Genomic DNA, 19,830 nt, shown 5'->3' with positions numbered 1-19,830 from the left:
TGTGTGTGTGTGTGTGTGTGTGTGTGTGTGTGTGTGTGTGTGTGTGTATCACAACTTTGTTATCCATTCATCCGTCAATGAACGCTTAGGTTATTTCCATTTCTTGAATATTATAAAGAATGCTGCTCTAAACATGGGGGTGCAGATATCTCTTTGACATAGTGTTTTCGTTTCCTTCTAATATATTCCCAGATGTGGAATTGTTGGCTCCTAGTTAGTTCTGTTTTTGATTTTTTTTTTTTTTTTTTTGTCTGCTTGCTGCACTGCACGGCAGGTGGGCTGTTAGTTCCTTGACCAGGGATCAAACCCATGCCCCCTGCATTGGAAGCGCAGATTCTTAACCACTAGACCTCCAGGGAAGTCCCTATTTTCAATTTTTTTGAGGAACGTCCATACTGTTTCCCATAGTGGCCATCCCACTTTACATTCCCACCAATATTGTACAAAGGTTCCCTTTTCTTCACATCCTTGCCAACACTTGTTTCTTGTTTTTGTTGTTGTTGTTGTTGTTTGTTTTTGGCATCACCATGGGGACTGCGGGATCTTAGTTCCCGACAAGGGATTGAACCCGGACCCCCAAAGTGAAAGTGTGGAGTCCTAACCACTGGACCGCCAGGGAGTTCCCTCTTTTTTTTTTCATTTTTATTTATTTACTTATGGCTCCGTTGGGTCTTTGTTGATGCGCGCAGGCTTTCTCTAGTTGCGTCGAGTGGGGGCTACTCTTCATTGTGGTGCTCGGGCTTCTCATTGCGGTAACTTCTCTTGTTGCAGAGCACAGGCTCTAGGCCCACAGGCTTCAGTAGTTGTGGCTCTCAGGCTCTAGAGCGCAGGCTTAGTAGTTGTGGCACATGGGCTTAGTTGCTCTGCGGCATGTGTGTTCTTCCCGGACCAGGGTTCGAACCCATGTACCCTGCACTGGTAGGCGGATTCTTAACCACTGCACCACCAGGGAAGTCCCCATCTTTTCTTTTCGATGATAGCCATTCTGATAGTCATGAAGTGATATCTCATTGTACAACAGTTTGATTTTCATTTCCCTAAACGATTAGTGATATTGATCATCTTTTCATGTACCTGTTGACCATTTGTGTATCTTTAGGGAAATGTCTATTCAGGTCCTTTGCCTACTTTTTAAAACCAGATTATTTTAAAGATGCAGACGTAGAGAATGGACTTGAGGACACGGGGAGGGGAAGGATAAGCTGGGATGTAGTGAGAGAGAAGCATTGACATATATACACTACCAAATGTAAAATAGATAGCTAGTGGGAAGCAGCTGTATAGCCCAGGGAGATCAGCTCGGGGCTTTGTGATCACCTGGAGGGGTGGGATAGGGAGGGTAGGAGGGAGATGCAAGAGGGAGGGGATATGGGGATATATGTATACCTATAGCTGATTCACTTCGTTGTACAGCAGAAACTAACACAACATTATAAAGCAATTACACTCCAATAAAGATGTTAAAAAAAAGATTGCTTTTTCGCTATTAAGTTGTATGGATTCCTTATATATTTTGGATATTAACCCCTTATCAGATAATATATTTTGCAAATATTTTTTCCAATTCTATAGGTTGTCTTTGCATTTTGTTGATTTCTTTTAATGGGCAGAAGCTTTTTAGTTTGATGTAGTCTCAATTATTTTTTATTTTGTTGCTTGTGCCTTAGGGGTCAAATCTAAAAAAGTCATTGCCAAGACTCATGTCAAGGAGCTTTTTTCCTGTGTTTTCTTCTAGGAGTTTTATGGTTTCCTGTCTCACATTTAAGTCTTTAAGCCATTTCAAGTTATTTTTTGTGAGTAGTGTAAGATAGGGGTCTAATTTCATTCTTTCACATGTTTATATTCCGTTTTTCCAGCATGATTTATTATTGAGAAGACTGATCTTCTCTTCATTGAGCATTCTTGGCTCCCTTGTCAAATACTAGTTGATGGTATTTATACAATTTATTTTGTAAACATGCACTTTAACTTTTCTTGTGGACTTGCTGGGTCCTAGGCTAGGCATGTGTTTAGCTTTAGCAGACACTGCCATATAGCTTTCCAAAGTGGTTGTCCAGTCAGCCCTCCGTATCTGGGGGCTCCACATCCATGGATTTAACCAACTTTGCAATGCATTCTTTTTTTTTTTTTTTTTTTTTTGTGGTATGCAGGCCTCTCACCGTTGCGGCCTCTCCCGTTGCGGAGCACAGGCCCCGGACGCGCAGGCCCAGCGGCTGTGGCTCACGGTCCTAGCCGCTCTGCGGCATGTGGGATCTTCCCGGACCGGGGCACGAACCCGTGTCCCCTGCATCGGCAGGCGGACTCTCAACCACTGCGCCACCAGGGAAGCCCCTGCAATGCATTCTTACTGAGCACTAGCTGTACTACATGTCATTTTATATGAGCATCCTTGGGTGTCCTGAAACCAATCTCACAGATACCGAGAGTTGGCTGTACTCAGAACAGTGTGTGAGAGTTCCAGTTCTTCCACATCCTTACCAGTAGTATCCGGTGTTGTTCATCTCTTTAACTTTAGCCATTCTGGTGAGTGTGTAGTATCTGATTTTGACTTGCGTTTCCCTGATAGTTATTTTTCTTGGTCTTAGATTTTCTTCTCTATTACTCAGCCAAGTTTCTAGCCCATATTTCTATTGGGTTGTCTCTTATTTGTGGGAATGCTTTATATATTCAGAGATGAATCTTTTATTGAGATGGATGCATATCTGCCCACTCTGGCTTGCCTGTTCTTACCTAATCTTGTTGTTTTGATGAACAGAATTTCTTGATTTTTTTTTTTTAAACATGTTTTAATTTATCAGTCTTTTTATGTTTCGTGTTTTTTGTGTACTGCTTAAGAAATCCTGCGACTTCCCTGGTGGTCCAGTGGCTAGGACTCCACGTTCCCAATGCGGGGGGCCCAGGTTCGATCCTTGGTCAGGCAGCTAGATCCCACATGCCGCAGCCAAGAGTTTGCATGCCACAACTAAGACCTGGTGCAGCCAAATAAATAATATAAAATACACTAAGTGTATAAAAGAAATCCTTACTTCCCCACGATTAGCCCTTTTGATGTGTCCTTTGAAATATGAGTGCTTCCTTGCTACTAATGACAAAGTGTTCCAGGTTTATCTTGTACATTTCTTGTCCCAGCCTGGAGTCAATCAAAAAGCTCTGGTTTCTTTTAGTGGAAAATACAGTTGACCCTTGAACAACATGGGTTTGAACTGTAAGGTCCCCTTATACGCAGATTTTTTTCAATAAATACATACTGTGGTACTGCATGATCTGTGGTTGGTTGAATTCGGGGATGTGAGATGGTGGCCCTAAACCCCGTGTTGTTCAGGGGTCAGCTGTATTATTTAGAGAGCACACTGACCTAAGGGCTACTTACTGCAACCCTGGAGCTTCTCAGTGGGTAGAACTAAGAAATACTTTTTTTAGACTTAGCCCTAATTTTAATCCTTTTTTTTTTAAAAAAAAAAAAAAAGGAAGTTTCAGAGCAGTTCAGTTAGAATTGAATTCAGTTCAAATAACAGTATACCTAGTCAGTAACCCATATTCTTTTTTTCACTCTAGATTCAGTCAAATAAGAAAGGTATCTTTTTGCTAAATATGGATGTTAACATTTCAGTCTCTTCTTCCTGACATATTCCAGGTGAATGTTTTCATAAGTTCTGTTCAGAAGCCTGGCCTCATTCTCCACCTTTGATTTGTTACAGATTCTACATCAGTCTTTATGCCTGGTGTCTTCCCCAAAAGGGACCATTGAGAATATTTTGGATAATGACCCAAGGGACCTTATAGGAGACTTCTCCAAGGTAATTGCACGCAGAACTGCTCTGTGATGCAGGATTGGCAGGGGGTACCTAAAATGCCCCCCTCAGCCTTCCTCCCTCCCTGAAGTGGTTCCTGGGGTTCCCCCCACCCCACCCCACCCCGCCAAGGGGACGCAGTTTGAAGTTTGTTTTAAGATAAGGAAACACATTCATGATCAGGTGTATCTCAGTCTCTGTGGGACTATAGACCTTACTGATGCTGGTCAGAGGTTTCAAGTAGGGAGCCACCCACCAGCTGCCTTGACACCAACCCAAAGACCAGGCTCTCTGGGAACTGTGTTTGTGATTATAAAAGCAGTACTGCAGAAAAGTGTAAAGAAGCAGAAATAAACCTCTAGCCTCACTGTATATAAGTCTGTATATCAAAAGGTCCTCTTAGAATGTCCAGGATTGAGACTAAATTTCTCCATTGTCCAGAGGAGCATGGCCCTAGAGGGAAAAGGCCCTCAGGGAGGTCCAGAGGATGGTCTGCTGATGGCCTCATACAGGTTGGCTGCCTTTGAGCTGTGGTGAAATGTGACACATTCCTGTGTCAGTAGTAGCTTGTTTAGCCACATATGACTTGAAGGTCCCCAGACCAGTCTTTTATGTATTAATGTAGCTAACATTTATGGAAACACTTATCATGTGTAAGGCAAAGATTCCAAAATGAGACACAGTTCCTTCCCTCAAAACACTTAACATACGGTCAGTAAGACATCATGCCACATAGACATGTACCACATTTATCACATGGTAGATTGAAGTAAACATCAGTACAGTGAAAGCAGCAGACTAAGAAATAAAAGGGTTGGGCTTCCCTGGTGGCGCAGTGGTTGAGAGTCCGCCTGCCGATGCAGGGGACACGGGTTCGTGCCCCGGTCCGGGAAGATCCCACATGCCGCGGAGCAGCTGGGCCCGTGAGCCATGGCCGCTGAGCCTGCACGTCCGGAGTCTGTGCTCCGCAATGGGAGAGGCCACAACAGGGAGAGGCCTGCGTACCACAAAAATAACTAACTAACTAAATAAATAAATAAATAAGAAATAAAAGGGTTGTCTCAGTCTCAGCTAGGCGATTGGGGAAGGTTTGGATCTGGGCTAGATATTTCAACCAGGTGGGAGAAATAAGTGGATTAAAAATAGAAGACAACAGGGAGGGGGAAGGGTAAACTGGGACGAAGTGAGACAGTGGCATAGACTTATATATACTACCAAATGTAAAATAGATAGCTGGTGGGAAGCAGCTGCATAGCACAGGGAGATCAGCTTGGTGCTTTGTGACCACCTAGAGGGGTGGGATAGGGAGGGTGGGAGGGAGACGCAAGAGGGAGGGGATATGGGGATATATGTATACGTATAGCTGATTCACTTTGTTATACAGCAGAAATTAACACACCATTGTAAGGCAATTACACTCCAATAAAGATGTTAAAAAATAAATAAAATTTTTAAAAAATAGAAGACAGTTCTAGTCTGAAGGGAAGAGCAAGCCAAGACCTGGGTGTGGTGTATCCTTGCTGGTAGAAGCTTGCACCTGAATTGAAGCTGTGGTTGGTTGTGTTTGTCATAATGACCCCACACATGGCCACGGGATTGGGTGAGCACTTGACTCGGCCAGTCCGCCCTAGTGAGTAATTACTGATGTGCCCGTCCTTCTCCCTCAAGGCTGGGCCCAGCCTCACTCATTCCACCTCCAATGTCTAACACCATGCTGGACATAGCAGGTGCTCAGTAAACAGGGAAGTCATTCCTCTCTGTGTCCTTTATGTGCTGCACACAGTCTGGCTGCTGAGGTGAGGGTTCCTAACAAAAGCGGGAGAAAAAGGAAATCACCTGAGGTTTCTGTATTCAAGTCTGGCTTACTTGCTGGCTAACCTTGGACAAGGTACCTAGCTTTGACATATGGGAATGGGGATAATGTGCCTTATAAATCTGTGTGAAAATTCAATGTCAGGATATTAATGAAGTGGCTAGACAAGTAACCAACATATTCTATTAGATTAATGTTTGTTTTTTTTTTTTTTCAAGCTGACTCTTACCAGGAAGGCAAGCAATATAAAAATGTTGCATTTTTAAGCTTTTGGATTTGCTAAGTATTTCTCTCTCTCTCTCTCTCTTTCTCTCTCTTTTTTTTTAAGTGTTACCTCTTTCATACAGTTGCTGGAAAGCATCAGGATTTAAAATACATCTCTCCAGAAATTGTAAGTCATCCTTTTGGAACCTGCCACACATGGAATCTACGTGTTCCTGGCAGCCAGAGTTGATTCTCCTTGGCTCTCTCTCCACAGATAGCGTCTGTTTTGAGTGGCAAGTTTGCCAACCTCATTAAAGAGTTTGTTATCATTGACTGCCGATACCCATATGAATATGAGGGAGGCCACATCAAGGTATGGATTCCTGAGGCTTGTGGGCGAGCCCTGCTGTTGTGGGAGGCATAGCAGGAGCCCTGGACAGCATCTGTGATTTTTTTTTTTAAAGGCGGAGGTGACACCTGGCTGCTCATTATAATGCTCACATGCTGGTTATAAGAATTGTAAAAAGAAGCAGTGGGCGTGAAAGGCATTTGACTCCTGGTGCACTGAAAGAATGTTCCCTGGTCTGCACTAATCTCTACCACACTGTACGGCAACTGCTTCCTGTTCTGTCCCTCACACCATCACCATCACCATCACCATCACCATCACCATCAGGGACATTTCTAAATGGTACCCACTGACTTCTAAGCCATGCCTGGACATGAAGCCATGAGGAGAAGCCAGTCTCTGGCAACATGTCCCAGTCTGTGCCAAGCCTAATGATACCTCTTACATTTATAGTTGCCTGGTTAGTTGGGTGTTGGAACATACTTTCCCAGGAAGAAAGTAATTGGTTGTGCCCTTTTAATCTTTTAACCAATAATATAGTGTTGAAATACGGTAAGGAGGTACTTTAAATACAGTGTTAGTGTTTGCCACTGTCATGGCCGTGAAAGTCCCGGGCATTCACAAATACCACTCATACAGTGCACAGTCATAACAGAATTTGAGGTGCCCATTTGAAGACCAGTCTCGAAGAATCATTACTGCGAGTGTGAAACATGAGTCTCTTGGTGCCTTCACAGGGTGCAGTGAACTTGCACATGGAAGAGGAGGTTGAAGACTTCTTACTCAAGAAGCCCATCGTACCTACGGATGGCAAGCGTGTCATCGTGGTGTTCCACTGCGAGTTTTCTTCTGAGCGAGGCCCTCGCATGTGAGTGGGCTCCAGGGCATGGCCCCCATGGTGCTTCTGTGGGACCGCCTGTTGCACATCGAATGTCATTTCCATGCCTTAGCCTACACACATGGTGTGAAAATACCTAGTTTTGTAAAAGTATCAATTCACGTGTAACAGGTATTCTCTCAAATCCTTACCTGTTTTGCAGTCAGTTGATTTCATGAACAGCTTCCTGGAGTGTAGTTTATAGGCTGCCCTAACAGTTTCACAGTAGTCGTCGTGGAGGGCTTTCTGGCTTCCCCAGTCCAGCCTGTGACACAGGTGTTCCCTGTGCAACATCCCCCGAGGATCTGGCCTCTGCTTCATCACCCTCACTCCTGAGTTAGTCCTGGCTACTGCTGGGCATGGCCTACTGTCCAGCCTTCCTTTATATTGAATTAAACTCTGGCTCTTCCCAGTTTCCCCCACTGTCCTTATTTCTACCTATGGGGCTACTGTTCTCAGGTGACATCCTTCAGGTACAGTGTGGTTGCTCCTTATGCAAATGCCAGAAGAGTGTCATATCCTCTCTGCAAAACTTGATGTGATGCTCTTGAACACTTGTCAAATCCACGTTTGCAAAGGAGTGGATTATGTTACCTTCACGTTATTGCCACGTTAGAGTTTAAAAGAAATGCCCCTGCCCCCCCATCCCCACCCCTTATTAGTAAGAACTTCTGTTAGGGCTTTGGTGACTAAGGCCCTGTTATAATTTACTACAAAGATAAGTTTTATACCAAAATAAATGAAAGTATAATTACAATAAAATAACATCACTTCAGATTTAAAATAATACTCTGATGCTCTAACAACATCTTTCCACACTCTCACTAATGGTGACAGGACTGGTTCTGAAAATGTGGTCAGAAGTGAGTGGTGGTATTAAAAAGCTAGGGGGAGGGCCAAACAGCTGCCCATCTGTGCTAGTTCCCTTCAGAAAGGACTGCCAGCCTGGACGTGTCAGGGGCTATTGAGGCAATGAAGTTACAGCAGTGAGCAAACAGGACTGACCTGCCGCAGGGGAGGTCCCAGTGGAGAGACGGAAGATGGTTGTGACAAATGCTGAGCAAACAGGGACAGAGGTGGCAGGGAGCAGTGCAGCTTCACTAGGAGGTTCCAAGAGAGACTTTTCTCATGGGACTGGGTTCAAGTTCTTGTGCCACCTTTTTATTTGGAACCATTTCACGCTCAGAAAGAGTGCATGCTTCCCCTGATTTCATCGACTGGTGATATTTTGCTGCATTTGCACACACATAACTACAGGAGTATACAGTACACTACACAATAGTCCATTTTAGTACAGGATGCAAGTAGGTGCCCTGAGACAGGAGCAAAGCTCAGAAGGAAGTAAGGGAGAGACACTGGTCGTGGAGGGTGGAGAATGCAGAGGGAAGCTGGCTGGGAAGCTGTCACCGAAGATTAGGTGCTGGTGGTGGCAGGGAAGATGCTGGGCAGAGATCAGTTGCTAGGGCTGTTTAACTTGAAAATTTGGGAAGAGACCATCTACCTGCCAATACGAGGCAGTGGCACTGGCTCTGAACACTATTCCTGAAGATAACAGGTGGCCAGGAAATCACAAGTCAACACTGATTGTTTCCAAGAATGAAGGTAAAGTTGGGGAGATGTGTGTAAGGAACACTGCTTTCACTGTGTAGAGCTAACCATGCTTTGGCTTTCCTTCCCCTTTATAGGTGCCGATATGTGAGAGAGAGAGATCGGCTTGGTAATGAGTACCCCAAACTCCATTACCCGGAGCTATATGTCCTGAAGGGCGGATATAAGGAGTTCTTCCTGAAATGCCAGGTAAGATGGACTCTCTGGAGGGCAGGGGCCGCCCCTGCACCCAGATGTCTGGTGGTCATGGGTGTTTCTTGCCAGGGGTCTGGGGATTTGCCCCGCACACAGAAGGGCCCTAGAACCTGCTGAGTAGAGCCTTGCAGCCCCCAGCAGGGAGGACGCAGGAGTGTGCTTATGAAGCAGGTGTGCCCTGACTTCGTCCTGTCTTCCCGCCAGTCTCACTGCGAGCCCCCCAGTTACCGGCCCATGCACCATGAGGACTTTAAAGAAGACCTGAAGAAGTTCCGCACCAAGAGCCGGACCTGGGCCGGGGAAAAGAGCAAGAGAGAGATGTATAGCCGTCTGAAGAAGCTCTGAGGGTCTCAGTGCCAGACAGCAACAGCCTGAGCCTCCCTCCCTACCCCCCTCCCCTCTTTGCTACAGAAAAACTGGAGCAAAGGGGCCAGCCATGTGACATTTGGAGAGAAGGCCTGAGGCTTCCATGTCTTAAACCTACCTCCCACTCTCCCAGGGTTGGAGCCCAGAGCATCCTGCTGGCTCTTCTGTCCCTGTAAGTTGTCCTCCTTCTGCAACAGGACGGTCTGCCAAGGCTGTCACGTGCCACAGCACAGTTCCAAGCACCAAGTCAAGATGTTCTGACTCCTCATCCCCCGCAGCTGGATGAGCCGCCTGGGCCTCGTTGGGCAATGGCCTTCTCTCCTGAGGGGGGAGGGGTAGGAGAGTCCGAGTGGAGAGAAGACTCACAAATGCTGCTGGCCAAATACCAAAGACGGCCTGCAAAGGAAAGGTCTTTGTGGGATAACCCATATCATTAATTTATTCAACTTCATCAGTCACTTTCTTTTCTTTCTTTTTTTGTAATCAACTCCTGGAGACTTTTATTTAACTGCTTTAAGTTACAATACTGCCATCCTAGGTGGGGTTTTATCATCCCAGGGACTACCTCTGCCTTTAATTTTTAAAAAAAAAGAAAAAGGGAGGGGGAAGAAGGACATGAGTTGTGGGACAGAGAACTAGGCACTCTGTCACCCCCAGGAGGTGCTGCAGTACTGGGGCTGCTGCTATTAATATACAGCCAAGGACTGAGATACTGGTGGGAGCAGGCCCCAGACTCAGGCTTGGCTACAGGACATAAGCTAAACCTCCCAGACCTACCTCGAAGGCCCCTGAGATCTACTGGGGTGACCCTGCTCGCTGTGATGTTGCTTGTCTAGGAGTCACGGTCAGGAAAGCACTTGAGGCAGCTTCCATTGGGCCACCCCCAGGTCAGTGTTGGAACATGGTAGAGCAGGTATCCCAGTGTAGGCGGGCAGGGATGGGGGGCTCTGCCAGATAAGGGAAGGGAGTATATATTGAGTGTCTTTCTTCTATTACTCTGATACTCTTTGATTGCTTCTATTTTAATTTTTTAAAAATAGTCATTCTATGAGTCAAGGAGTATCAAATCAGTGTTGGCTGGGCCACCCAAGGTTGGGGAGAGGGGCTGGAAGCCCTGGGCATTAGAAGGGAGTGGGTGCTGGCAGAGATGACTATAGAATGTGTTTCTCAGGAGGCGGCGTGGTGGATTTTGCAGGTAAAACTTTGAGTTTATCATGTTTTAATTTGAGGGACAGGGAGAGATGGATCATCACCAGTTGCCCCTCATCTCATCCCACAGAAGTAGGGGTCTCAAAGGAACACCTCCCAAGGAGCTGGGGCTGAGTTGATTGATTCTAGACAGGCCTGTTTGGTTCCTGCTCATCCCCACCCTTAGGCGCTGGCTTCCTCACCATCTTTGCTCCATTGGGGTATAGTGAAGTTTTTCTTATATAGCAGATTCAGTCTCCCCTCTTGCCCTGGCTTCCTGTTCTGCAGGCAGGGAGAGAATCAGTGATACTGGAGATGACTGGTTGCTGTGTTATGGGTTTGAGTTGCATTTGACTATAAAACAATCTTGTTAGAAAAAGTATGTGGGGAGGAGGGGAGCAGGGGGAGAAGGCCTCTTCCCCCACACACATTGAGACACATCTTAATTAGTCTGTAATCTTGTTTGTAGGGATTCTGTTGGTTGAATGCCTGAAAAGGGAGGTGGGATGGCCTTCAGAATGTACCAGCTTAGTAACACTGGTAACCAACTGTTGCAGGCTCTGAAAATAAAAACAATCTTGAACCCATGCTCTCTCCCTACTTCATAATGTATTTAAAGGGAATTGTGAGTCCCTTTAAAAGTTCTGGGACCACACTTGACTAAAACCAGAGGCTGGGGCAGCGACATTTCCTTAAGAGGCCAAGGAGCTGTCATGTGGCCTGGCGTCAGGGATGGCCAGATGACCTTCCGTTATTACTCTGAGTCCAAAAACAAACTTGTGATTCAGGTTGATTTACAAGATGCAATAGGGGAATGAAAAGCCTGCCTGAACCTCTGACATTCTCTTACAAGATGTATTAATTCATAGGATTGAGCAACATACCAAAGGAGGGACCACTGTAAAGGAGATAGGAGTTTCAGTTGTGTTCTGAAGGAGCCAGAGAGGATACTGCAGAAGGAAATCAGGCAGATGGTGAGTCACGGGCCCACATGCAACCAGAGAAACTTGGACCTGTAATACTGGGGGCTATTGCCAGAATGGATACCAGCTGGAGCAAAAGTGTATTACAAAATAGAGTGGTGCCGAGATAGCAAGTAATATGTGTTCTCTTTTGGTGGTGGGCTGTACCACGTGGCTTGTGCGATCTTAGTTTCCCGACCAGGGATGGAACACAGGCCCTCAGCAGTGAAAGTGCGAATTCCTAACCACTGGACACCAGGGAATTCCTCAAGCTTCATTTAGACATAGTCCCCTTCTGATTTGCCTCTATAGTAGAGGCATTATTCCAGCCTTTAAAAAAAAATTATGAGACAATGTGTGAAGAAAGGAAGTCCCCTGTGATACCAACCTCCAGTGAGTGTTACTGTTAACATGCTCATAAAGATTAGGAGGGGAGAGCACTATCTCCTTCATCTCCCCACTTCCTCTCCCAGATGGTTTATTAACCCTTCCAAAGAGACACTGCATGTCTAAGCACAGCCACCCTACTCTCCATTCAACTTTTGTCACACCATTTTTTTAAACAGTATATATATTTAGGTATGTATACATGTACGTATATAAAGAGTTATTTACAATATATAGAGGTGATTTTCAACTGCATATAAAATCACATGGCTGTACTCTGTTTAACCCATCCCATATTACAGTACCTTCCCAAAGACAAGACTCCATATTCCTAATGAGAAGATTCGAAAGTTTTGATTAGTTAGACCACAAACTAAGTTCATGGCGGAAATAGCTAAATATCTACTATAGCTATAAATATATTATTTGTACACATTTAAAAGCATATAAATGTTAATTTAGATATGCTGCTTTTTCTCAATCTTTCAGAATGAATTGTTATTTAAACTCTTCAACATCTATTTCTGTATCATGGGCTATTTCTGTATTGTATATTTGAGGTGATACAGTACTTTTCTAATTCATTTATGAAAAACTTTATACCAAAACCAACTATCCTTTCTTGTAATTAGGGTTTTTTCATTTGTCACGTCAGTGTATATTTATGACTTCTACAAGATCAGTACCGTTTTTTTTTTTTTTTTTTTTTGCCGTACGCGGGCCTCTCACTGTCGTGGCCTCTCCCGTTGCGGAGCACAGGCTCCGGACGCGCAGGCTCAGCGGCCACGGCTCACGGGCCCAGCTGCTCCGTGGCATGTGGGATCTTCCCGGACCGGGGCACGAACCCGTGTCCCCTGCATCGGCAGGCGGACTCTCAACCACTGCGCCACCAGGGAAGCCCCACTACCTTTTTTAATCATGAGGAATTTCAAACATAAAAGTAGAATAAGAAGCCCCTTTTCTGCACATCACACAGCTTCAACATCTACTCAGAGCAAGTCTTGTTTCTCTTCTTCACCTCACCCCATTTTGCTTTTTAAATTTACTTTGAGGGAATTCCCTGGTGGTCCAGTGACTAGGACTCTGCATTTCCACTGCAGGGGGCAGAGGTACGATCCCTGGTTGGAGAACTAAGATCCTGCAAGCTGCACGGTATGGCCAAAAATAAATAAAATAAATTTATTTTGAGCAGGTAATGCTTCTGGATTGTTGCCAAAGCTAGCTGGTCTCCTCTCTGGCCTGTTGTTGCCACAGTCACCTTGCTAAAATGAATAATTCATTCAAACCATTTTTCCTTGAGAATTTAGTGTTTCTTTGCCTATAAAATGAAACCTGAACTCTAGCCCATGTGCTAAGATATAACCCCAGCCTTATTTGTGTTCATCTTAAGCTCCAATAACAGGGTGGTATTCTGTTTTCCAGAATGCACCCTGCCCTCTGAACCTTGCTTGTTAGAGCTGGAAGCCTGCCATGCAGAAAGTTTACATTTACTATTAAAAAAAAAAAAAAAAATTAATGGGCACCCACAAGGTTGAGGGCTGGTTAACTGAAAACCTTCAGCAAGAAAACTCATTAAAAAATTTGAGGACAACTGTGTGCAAGGCATGATCCCTTGGTTCAGATCAGAATTTTTAAAGGACATAAGGTTGTATAAAAAAATTCAACACTCATATTCCGCACACAGCTTAAGAGTAAACAGCATGGCTGAAGCCCCCTGCCTACCCCAGCTTGGTTATAAACCCTCCAGTCTTCCTGCATCCTCCTCAAGGTAACCATTATCCTTCACTGGCATGACTGTTTCCTAAGCAAGAAGATACAGAATAGTTTTTCATGTTTAAAACTTCTACATAAGTCTCTGCATTTTGTGAGCATTCATCTGCAACTCTGGTTTTTACTACTCTGCTTCTCACACTAAACCACATGAGGGCAGTTTGCTCCAGGAAGGTCAAAACATGGGTCAATAGTGACTCTCTGGGCCAACCACTCCAGGGGACGAAACTGCAAGTAAGCCACTTCTCCTTCTCTGGGGCCTTTTCTCATGGATCACAAAGGGCATTTGAAGTAGATGTTTCCCTGTGGCCACCCCTGTCCCAACATTCTGTGGCTCAGGTACTTGGATGGCCCTTTGGATACCCCAGTACCCATTTCAGGATCTACTGGGAAGAAGTACCTCTGTGGAAGAAGAGCTGGTTTTTTACGTGCCCATTCAACAGACATTCGAATTGTTCTAGGCACTGTAGATAAGGAGGTGTGTGAGATGCAGGTTTTCCCTCAAGGAGCTCACCAACTAATGGGAGGAGGAACTCCTTAAAGATCAGGAGCCCTTGGGAGTAACACTTGCATGTAACTGAAGCTAGGATAAGAGGCAGGTTCAAAGGAAATGGCGCCCAGGAGGAGTGGCAGGAAGCACACCACAGAAGTGACCATTAAGCCTAATCTCGAGTAGAAGTCTCAGGAGAGAGAGGGCATTCCTAGAAGAAGGACTAAATGGTACAAAGGTGACAGCATACCCTCATGAATGTAGGTGAGGTAAGAATGAAGTTTGGGGGTCAGGGGTGGTAGAGAGGGACACTCCTTCAATATGGAGCTGAGGGGTCTGCTTCAGGGATCTCTGAGAGCAGAACTTCTCAGACTTAGCAGAAGAAACACTTGGGGAACATGTTAAAATGTAGGTTCTGGACTTCCCTGGTGGCACAGTGGTTAAGAATCCGCCTGCCAATGCAGGGGACACGGGTTCAAGCCCTGGTCCGGGAAGATCCCACATGCCGCGGAGCAACTAAGCCCGTGCGCCACAACTACTGAGCCTGTGCTCTAGAGCCAACGTGCCGCAACTACTGAAGCTTGCGTGCCTAGAGCTCGTGCTCCGCAACAAGAGAAGCCACCACGATGAGAAGCCCTCGCACTGCAACGAAGGGTAGACCCCGCTCTCCGCAATTAGAGAAAGCCTGCACACAGCAACGAAGACCCAACGCAGCCAAAAATAAATAAATAAAATAAATTTTTTTAAAAATGCAGGTTCTGATTCTGTAGGGCTGGGACCTGAGATTCTGCATTTCTAACAAGCTCCTGTTGCTGCAGGTCCTTGGACCACACTTTAAACAGCCAGCTTGTGTGAAGCAGTACAGTCGCTGATGGCAGGGAGGAGGATAGCTGGTTGGTGAGGAATGATGAGGGCATTGAAGAGAAGGGCAGTGGGCATGAGGACCTGATGGGGGCTGGGGGGGGGGGGAGGGAGGGAGGGACCTAGGTTCCTAACCTGAGGAACTGGGTAGACCCTTGACACTTAGAGCAAAAAAATGCAGGATGAAAGGAAGTATCTGTACTGAGGAACTATATAAAATTACCAGCCTAGATTCTTCACACATGTCAGTGTCATACACAACCAAGAGGCTAAGGAACTGTTCAGATTAAGGAGACTCAAGAGACATGACAAGTAAATGAAATATGTGATCCTGGATGGGATCTGGGACCAAACAAAAAGTGCCAGATAGGACATTTGGGGACAACTGACCAAGTGGAAATATAGACTATTGATTAGGTTAAAATATTGTCTTGATGTTAAATTTCCTGAATTTGATAATTATAGAAGGATATCCTTATTTTCAGGAAATAACACACTGAGGTTAAGGTTAAGGACTATGATGTAACCTACTTCCAAATGGTTTCATAAAAAAAAACTGTGTGTGTGTGTGTGTGTGTGTGTGTGTGTGTGTGTGTGTGTAACAGAGACAACAGAGAGGAGAAAGCAAATGAGGCAAATGTTAAAAAATAAATGACTTGGTAAAGTGGGTAGGGGAGTTCTTTATACTATTCTTGCAGCTTTTCTGTAAGTATGATATTTCAAAAGAAAACATTTTAGGAGGAGGGGACAGCAGTGCTGAGCTCCTCCTATGTGGACAGGGCGGGTTTGGACAGTGGACTGTCCAGATTCCTGGGTGGTCAGGGGATGAACGTGAGGGAATTGCTCTGGAGAAATATCCAGGCTGGTGACAGCAACTTGTCCCAGGCATGCAAATGGCAGTTGAAGGGACAGGTGGAGAGAGGTCCCAGTGGGGGAGGGGACCCGAGGGAAGGGGAGCTGGAGGCGGGAGGGAGGTCAGATCTCTGGGAGAGGGGGAAGGAGAGGGCGTGGAGCTGCAGGCCAAGTGCCCTAGGGAGGATCACAGAGATAAGGTAAACTCTGCTGCCTGTGGCCGGAATGTCTCTGAGACCTTGATGAAAAAAGGCTGCCCACACTGGGGCGGGGCGGAGGAGCAGCCGGAGCTGAGTGATCTCGGGCAGTTCTCAGCCCCTTGTGACTGTGACCTGGCGGCAGGGGTGGGAGTGGGGATTACCTCCTCGATGATTCTAATATCTTAAGACTTTGGCCTGTCTGATTTCCAAGTGATGATGCCTGGAAGTAGTGTAAAGCCCAGTCTAGGGCTCCCTGTTTGCACACTCTCAGGACGGAGCTCAGCCCTTCCGGGGGGCGCATCACCTTCCAGTGATGGACAAAGCGGGTCAGGTCTTCGGGCAAAGTCAAATAGCCCACCCTGGCCCCTCCGCCCAGATTTTCTTTGTTCTCTCCTTTCGCCTCGAGGCGCTTGCAGGCGCGACCACTGCAAGAACCGGAGTACGCCACCAGGTGGCGACGGTGCCCCAAGGTTAGCCTCCTCAAGCATCTGCCTTCCAGCCTCTCTTCCCGGAATCAGCAACTGGGAGGAGTTGGGGGAGTCCGCGGGAGCCCCGCACCGCGACCTGCCTTACAGCTGCATTCAAGGACATCCTGCCTACCCCAGTGCAGGCAAAGCTGTGGCTTCTTTTTCAGGCTGCAGTTCCCAGTAGCCTAGTTTGAGCGTGTGCTTCATGTACCACAAAGCAGGGGCACCAAAAAGGGAAACAAAAAGAGGAGGAGGGGCTTCCCTGGTGGCGCAGTGGTAGAGTCCACCTGCCGATGCAGGGGACACGGGTTCGTGCCCCGGTCCGGGAGGATCCCACATTCCGCGAAGCGGGTAGGCCCGTGAGCCATGGCCGCTGAGCCTGCGCGTCCGGAGCCTGTGCTCCACAACGAAATAAGAAATAAGAAGGCGGGGACTTCTCTGGTGGTCCAGTGGTTAAGAATCCGCCTTCCAATGCAGGGGACGCAAGTTCGATCCCTGGTGGGGGAACTAAGATCCCACATGCAACTAAGCCTGGGTGCCGCAACTACTGACCCCGTGTGCTCTAGAGCCCGCGCGTGGTAGCTAGAGAGAAGCTCACAACTAGAGAGAAACCTGCGTGCTGCAACGAAAGATCCCCAATGCCACAACGAAGATCCCGCATGCCGCAACCAAGACCTGATGCAGCCAAAGAAAGAAAGAAAGAAAGAAGGCCTATGTTCAAATCCTGGCTCTGCCCTTAGCTAGCTGTGTGACCCCTGTGTGACTCTCTGGACTTCAGAGGTCTTATCAATAAAGAATGGGCTTGGTTAGCACCCCCATCCCTCCAACCCAGGACTCCTCTCCCATTCTTGCACTCATGTTCTCACCTTTGCTGACACCTCTGGGGAATGCCCTTCTTTTTCCAGAGAATTCATTTATTCTTGTAAAAATGAGTAATATAATTATTGAAATTTAAAACTCAGTTGATAGGTTAAGTTACAGATTAGACCCAATTGAAAAGATAATGCACTGGAGAAATGTGCTAGGAAATTATTTAGAATGTAACTGTAAAACAGTATTTATCATACACTGATCAGGAGAGTAGGAAAGAGGTGGAAAGAGAGAAGAAATAAAACATAATGGAAAGGTCTCTCTACATCAAATTTGAGTCCCAGAGGAAAGAATAGAGAAAATGGAGGAAAGTTAATTTTTAAAGAAAGAGTGCCTGATGAAAAATTGGAATCTACAAAATCAAGAAAACCCCATGAATCCTAAGCAGAGTAAATAAGAAGAAATCTGCTGCTGCGCATGTAATGTGGGCAGAATACCAAAGACAAAGGATCTTAAGCACACACTGAATCAAAGACTAGAGCCCTTAACACAGGGACAACACAGCAGCTCCTCACCAGCAACAATGGGAGACTTAAGACTCTGGGAGGCCGTGCACAACGCGTTGAAAGTCAAGTTAGAATGGTGTAACTGGCAAAACCAACTTGCAAGAATGAGAGTAAAACAAAGAGAATCACAGATAAACAAAAGAAACGAGTTCCCCACCAAGAGAACTGAACTAGGTGAACTTCTAAAGGATACACTTCAAAAGCATGGGAAAGGATCCCAGAAGGTCAGTAATGTAACAGGGGCCGAGGAAAAGCACAATAATAAACATATAGATGGGAGTGTGGGAACAGGGTAGGTGGGCATTGCTGGCTCACATGCCCCCTCTAGGCTGTGTGCTCCAGAGACCGGGGACTATGAATGAAAAACAGACAAACTGACTCTGAGGGTGCCCCACAGCATCATAATACTTCCATTCAAAATCCACTGCAGAATCTGCACCACCCTATTCACTGGAGATTATTACTAGGGTTATTTCCAGAGAGAAGACTGGTCAGGTTAACCAAGGTAGCTCTGACATCTTTCTTTCAAGATATTTTTTAAGTGGTATGTTATACATTATTGCAATCTTCAGTATTTTTCAAATACAAACAAGCAAAAAAAAGTGTTTTCATTTTGAAACCAAAAGCAGTGAATCTGGGGATCCAACAGTCATTCAGTGCTTATATTCATAACAAACACCCATGGCTTCAGGTTACAAAAAACAAAGGCTTTGAGTTGACTACAAAAGAAAAGCCATCCTCCTGAGCCTTGTTTTGGTGTTTTTTTCTACCAATTAAAGGACATCTGGACTTCCCTGGTGGCGTAGTGGTTGAGAATCCGCCTGCCAGTACAGGGGACACAGGTCCGAGCCCTGGTCCGGGAAGATCCCACATGCCGCAGAGCAGCTAAGCCTGTGCGCCACAACTACTGAGCCTGCGCTCTAGAGCCCACGAGCCATGACTACTGAGCCCGCATGCCACAACTACTGAAGTTCGCACACCTAGAGCCCTTGCTCCACAACAAGAGAAGCCACCGCATTGAGAAGCCCACGCACTGCAATGAAGAGTAGCCCCCGCTCACCGCAACAAGAGGAAGCCCTCGTGCAGCAATGAAGACCCAATGCAGCCAAAAATAAATAAATAATGTTTTAAAAATAAATAAATAATAAAAGACATATTTCTCAAAATTTCAAAAGTAATGCATGTTCACTGTAAAAAATAAAAACAGCATGGAAATGCTGATAAGTCTCATTGTCCTTCCCACCCTTCTTCCTAATCCCACATCCCTCTGAAGAGAAAGCCCCTGTTAACTTTGTCATGTCCCTTTCTGGACACTTTTCTATGTATGTATAATATATGATATGTGGTACATATGGATATGGATGTGTCATTTCTATTTAGATACACATACACACATATATCTTTGTATAAATATATGTATATATACACATTTGCATATGTGTATATGTGTGTTTACATATATATTACATGTGTCTATATATATATTACACAAATAAATATGTGTAGATATATGGATGCATACATGCATCCATATCTCTATGTCTGTATCTCTCTCTGTCTGTCTGTCTCTCTCTCTCTCTCTCTCTCTCTCTCTATATATATATATATATCAATTTTTTTTTGATATGGCAATTTCACTTCTAGGAATTTATCCTATATAAATACTTACATGGGCTATATGTAAAAGAATGTCCACTGAAGTGTTATTCATAAATATAAAAAGCCAGACATATATTATATCTATGTGTATATACATAGAGAGAGAGAGGAAAACAAAGTTATTTTTCTGCTGAAGTACATATCTAGGAGGTCTTGCATGTCAGAGTGCGCAGCCACGCTTTATCCGTGGTAGCAGCCCAGGCTGCCATATGCACACAGTCATCACTCAAATGCTCCCCTAGGGCTGGATGTCTAGATTGTTTACTTCTTTTTTTTCTTTTTATATTTACATGTGATGCTTCAGTGAACATTCTTGTACATATAATTAAGTGCAAGTACTTATGCAAGATAATTTCCTAGAGGTGGAATTACCAGATCAAGCGGTAGAGACTTTGACATTTTAATCAGTGTAGTC

General features: G+C 45.4%; 1 protein-coding gene across 9 annotated transcripts in view; it reads left to right on the top strand.

The window, feature by feature from the left end:
• The window catches only part of CDC25A (cell division cycle 25A), a 38,891-nt gene that overhangs the window by 15,092 nt on the left and 3,969 nt on the right, over positions 1–19,830 (top strand). For 6 of the 9 annotated variants that reach the window (XM_027096905.1, XM_027096904.1, XM_027096902.1 and 3 more), the window contains 6 exons: positions 3,699–3,797; positions 5,933–5,995; positions 6,083–6,181; positions 6,895–7,025; positions 8,720–8,831; positions 9,042–10,979. In XM_027096905.1, the coding sequence (XP_026952706.1) occupies positions 3,699–3,797; positions 5,933–5,995; positions 6,083–6,181; positions 6,895–7,025; positions 8,720–8,831; positions 9,042–9,182 (645 nt within the window). In that variant the 3' untranslated portion in view covers positions 9,183–10,979. Of the gene's footprint in view, positions 1–3,698; positions 3,798–5,932; positions 5,996–6,082; positions 6,182–6,894; positions 7,026–8,719; positions 8,832–9,041; positions 10,980–11,260; positions 12,480–19,830 lie in introns of those variants that run through there. The other 3 variants (XR_003430809.1, XM_027096906.1, XM_027096903.1) reach the window with 3 other exon arrangements.

The sequence above is a fragment of the Aethalodelphis obliquidens genome, unplaced genomic scaffold (assembly GCF_003676395.1).
Source record: "Aethalodelphis obliquidens isolate GAN/ISIS:26980383/991018 unplaced genomic scaffold, ASM367639v1 scaffold111, whole genome shotgun sequence".
NCBI lineage: Eukaryota > Metazoa > Chordata > Mammalia > Artiodactyla > Delphinidae > Aethalodelphis > Aethalodelphis obliquidens.
The sequence above is the reverse complement of the archived record's forward strand: the minus strand, read 5'-3'. Positions and strand labels throughout refer to the sequence as shown.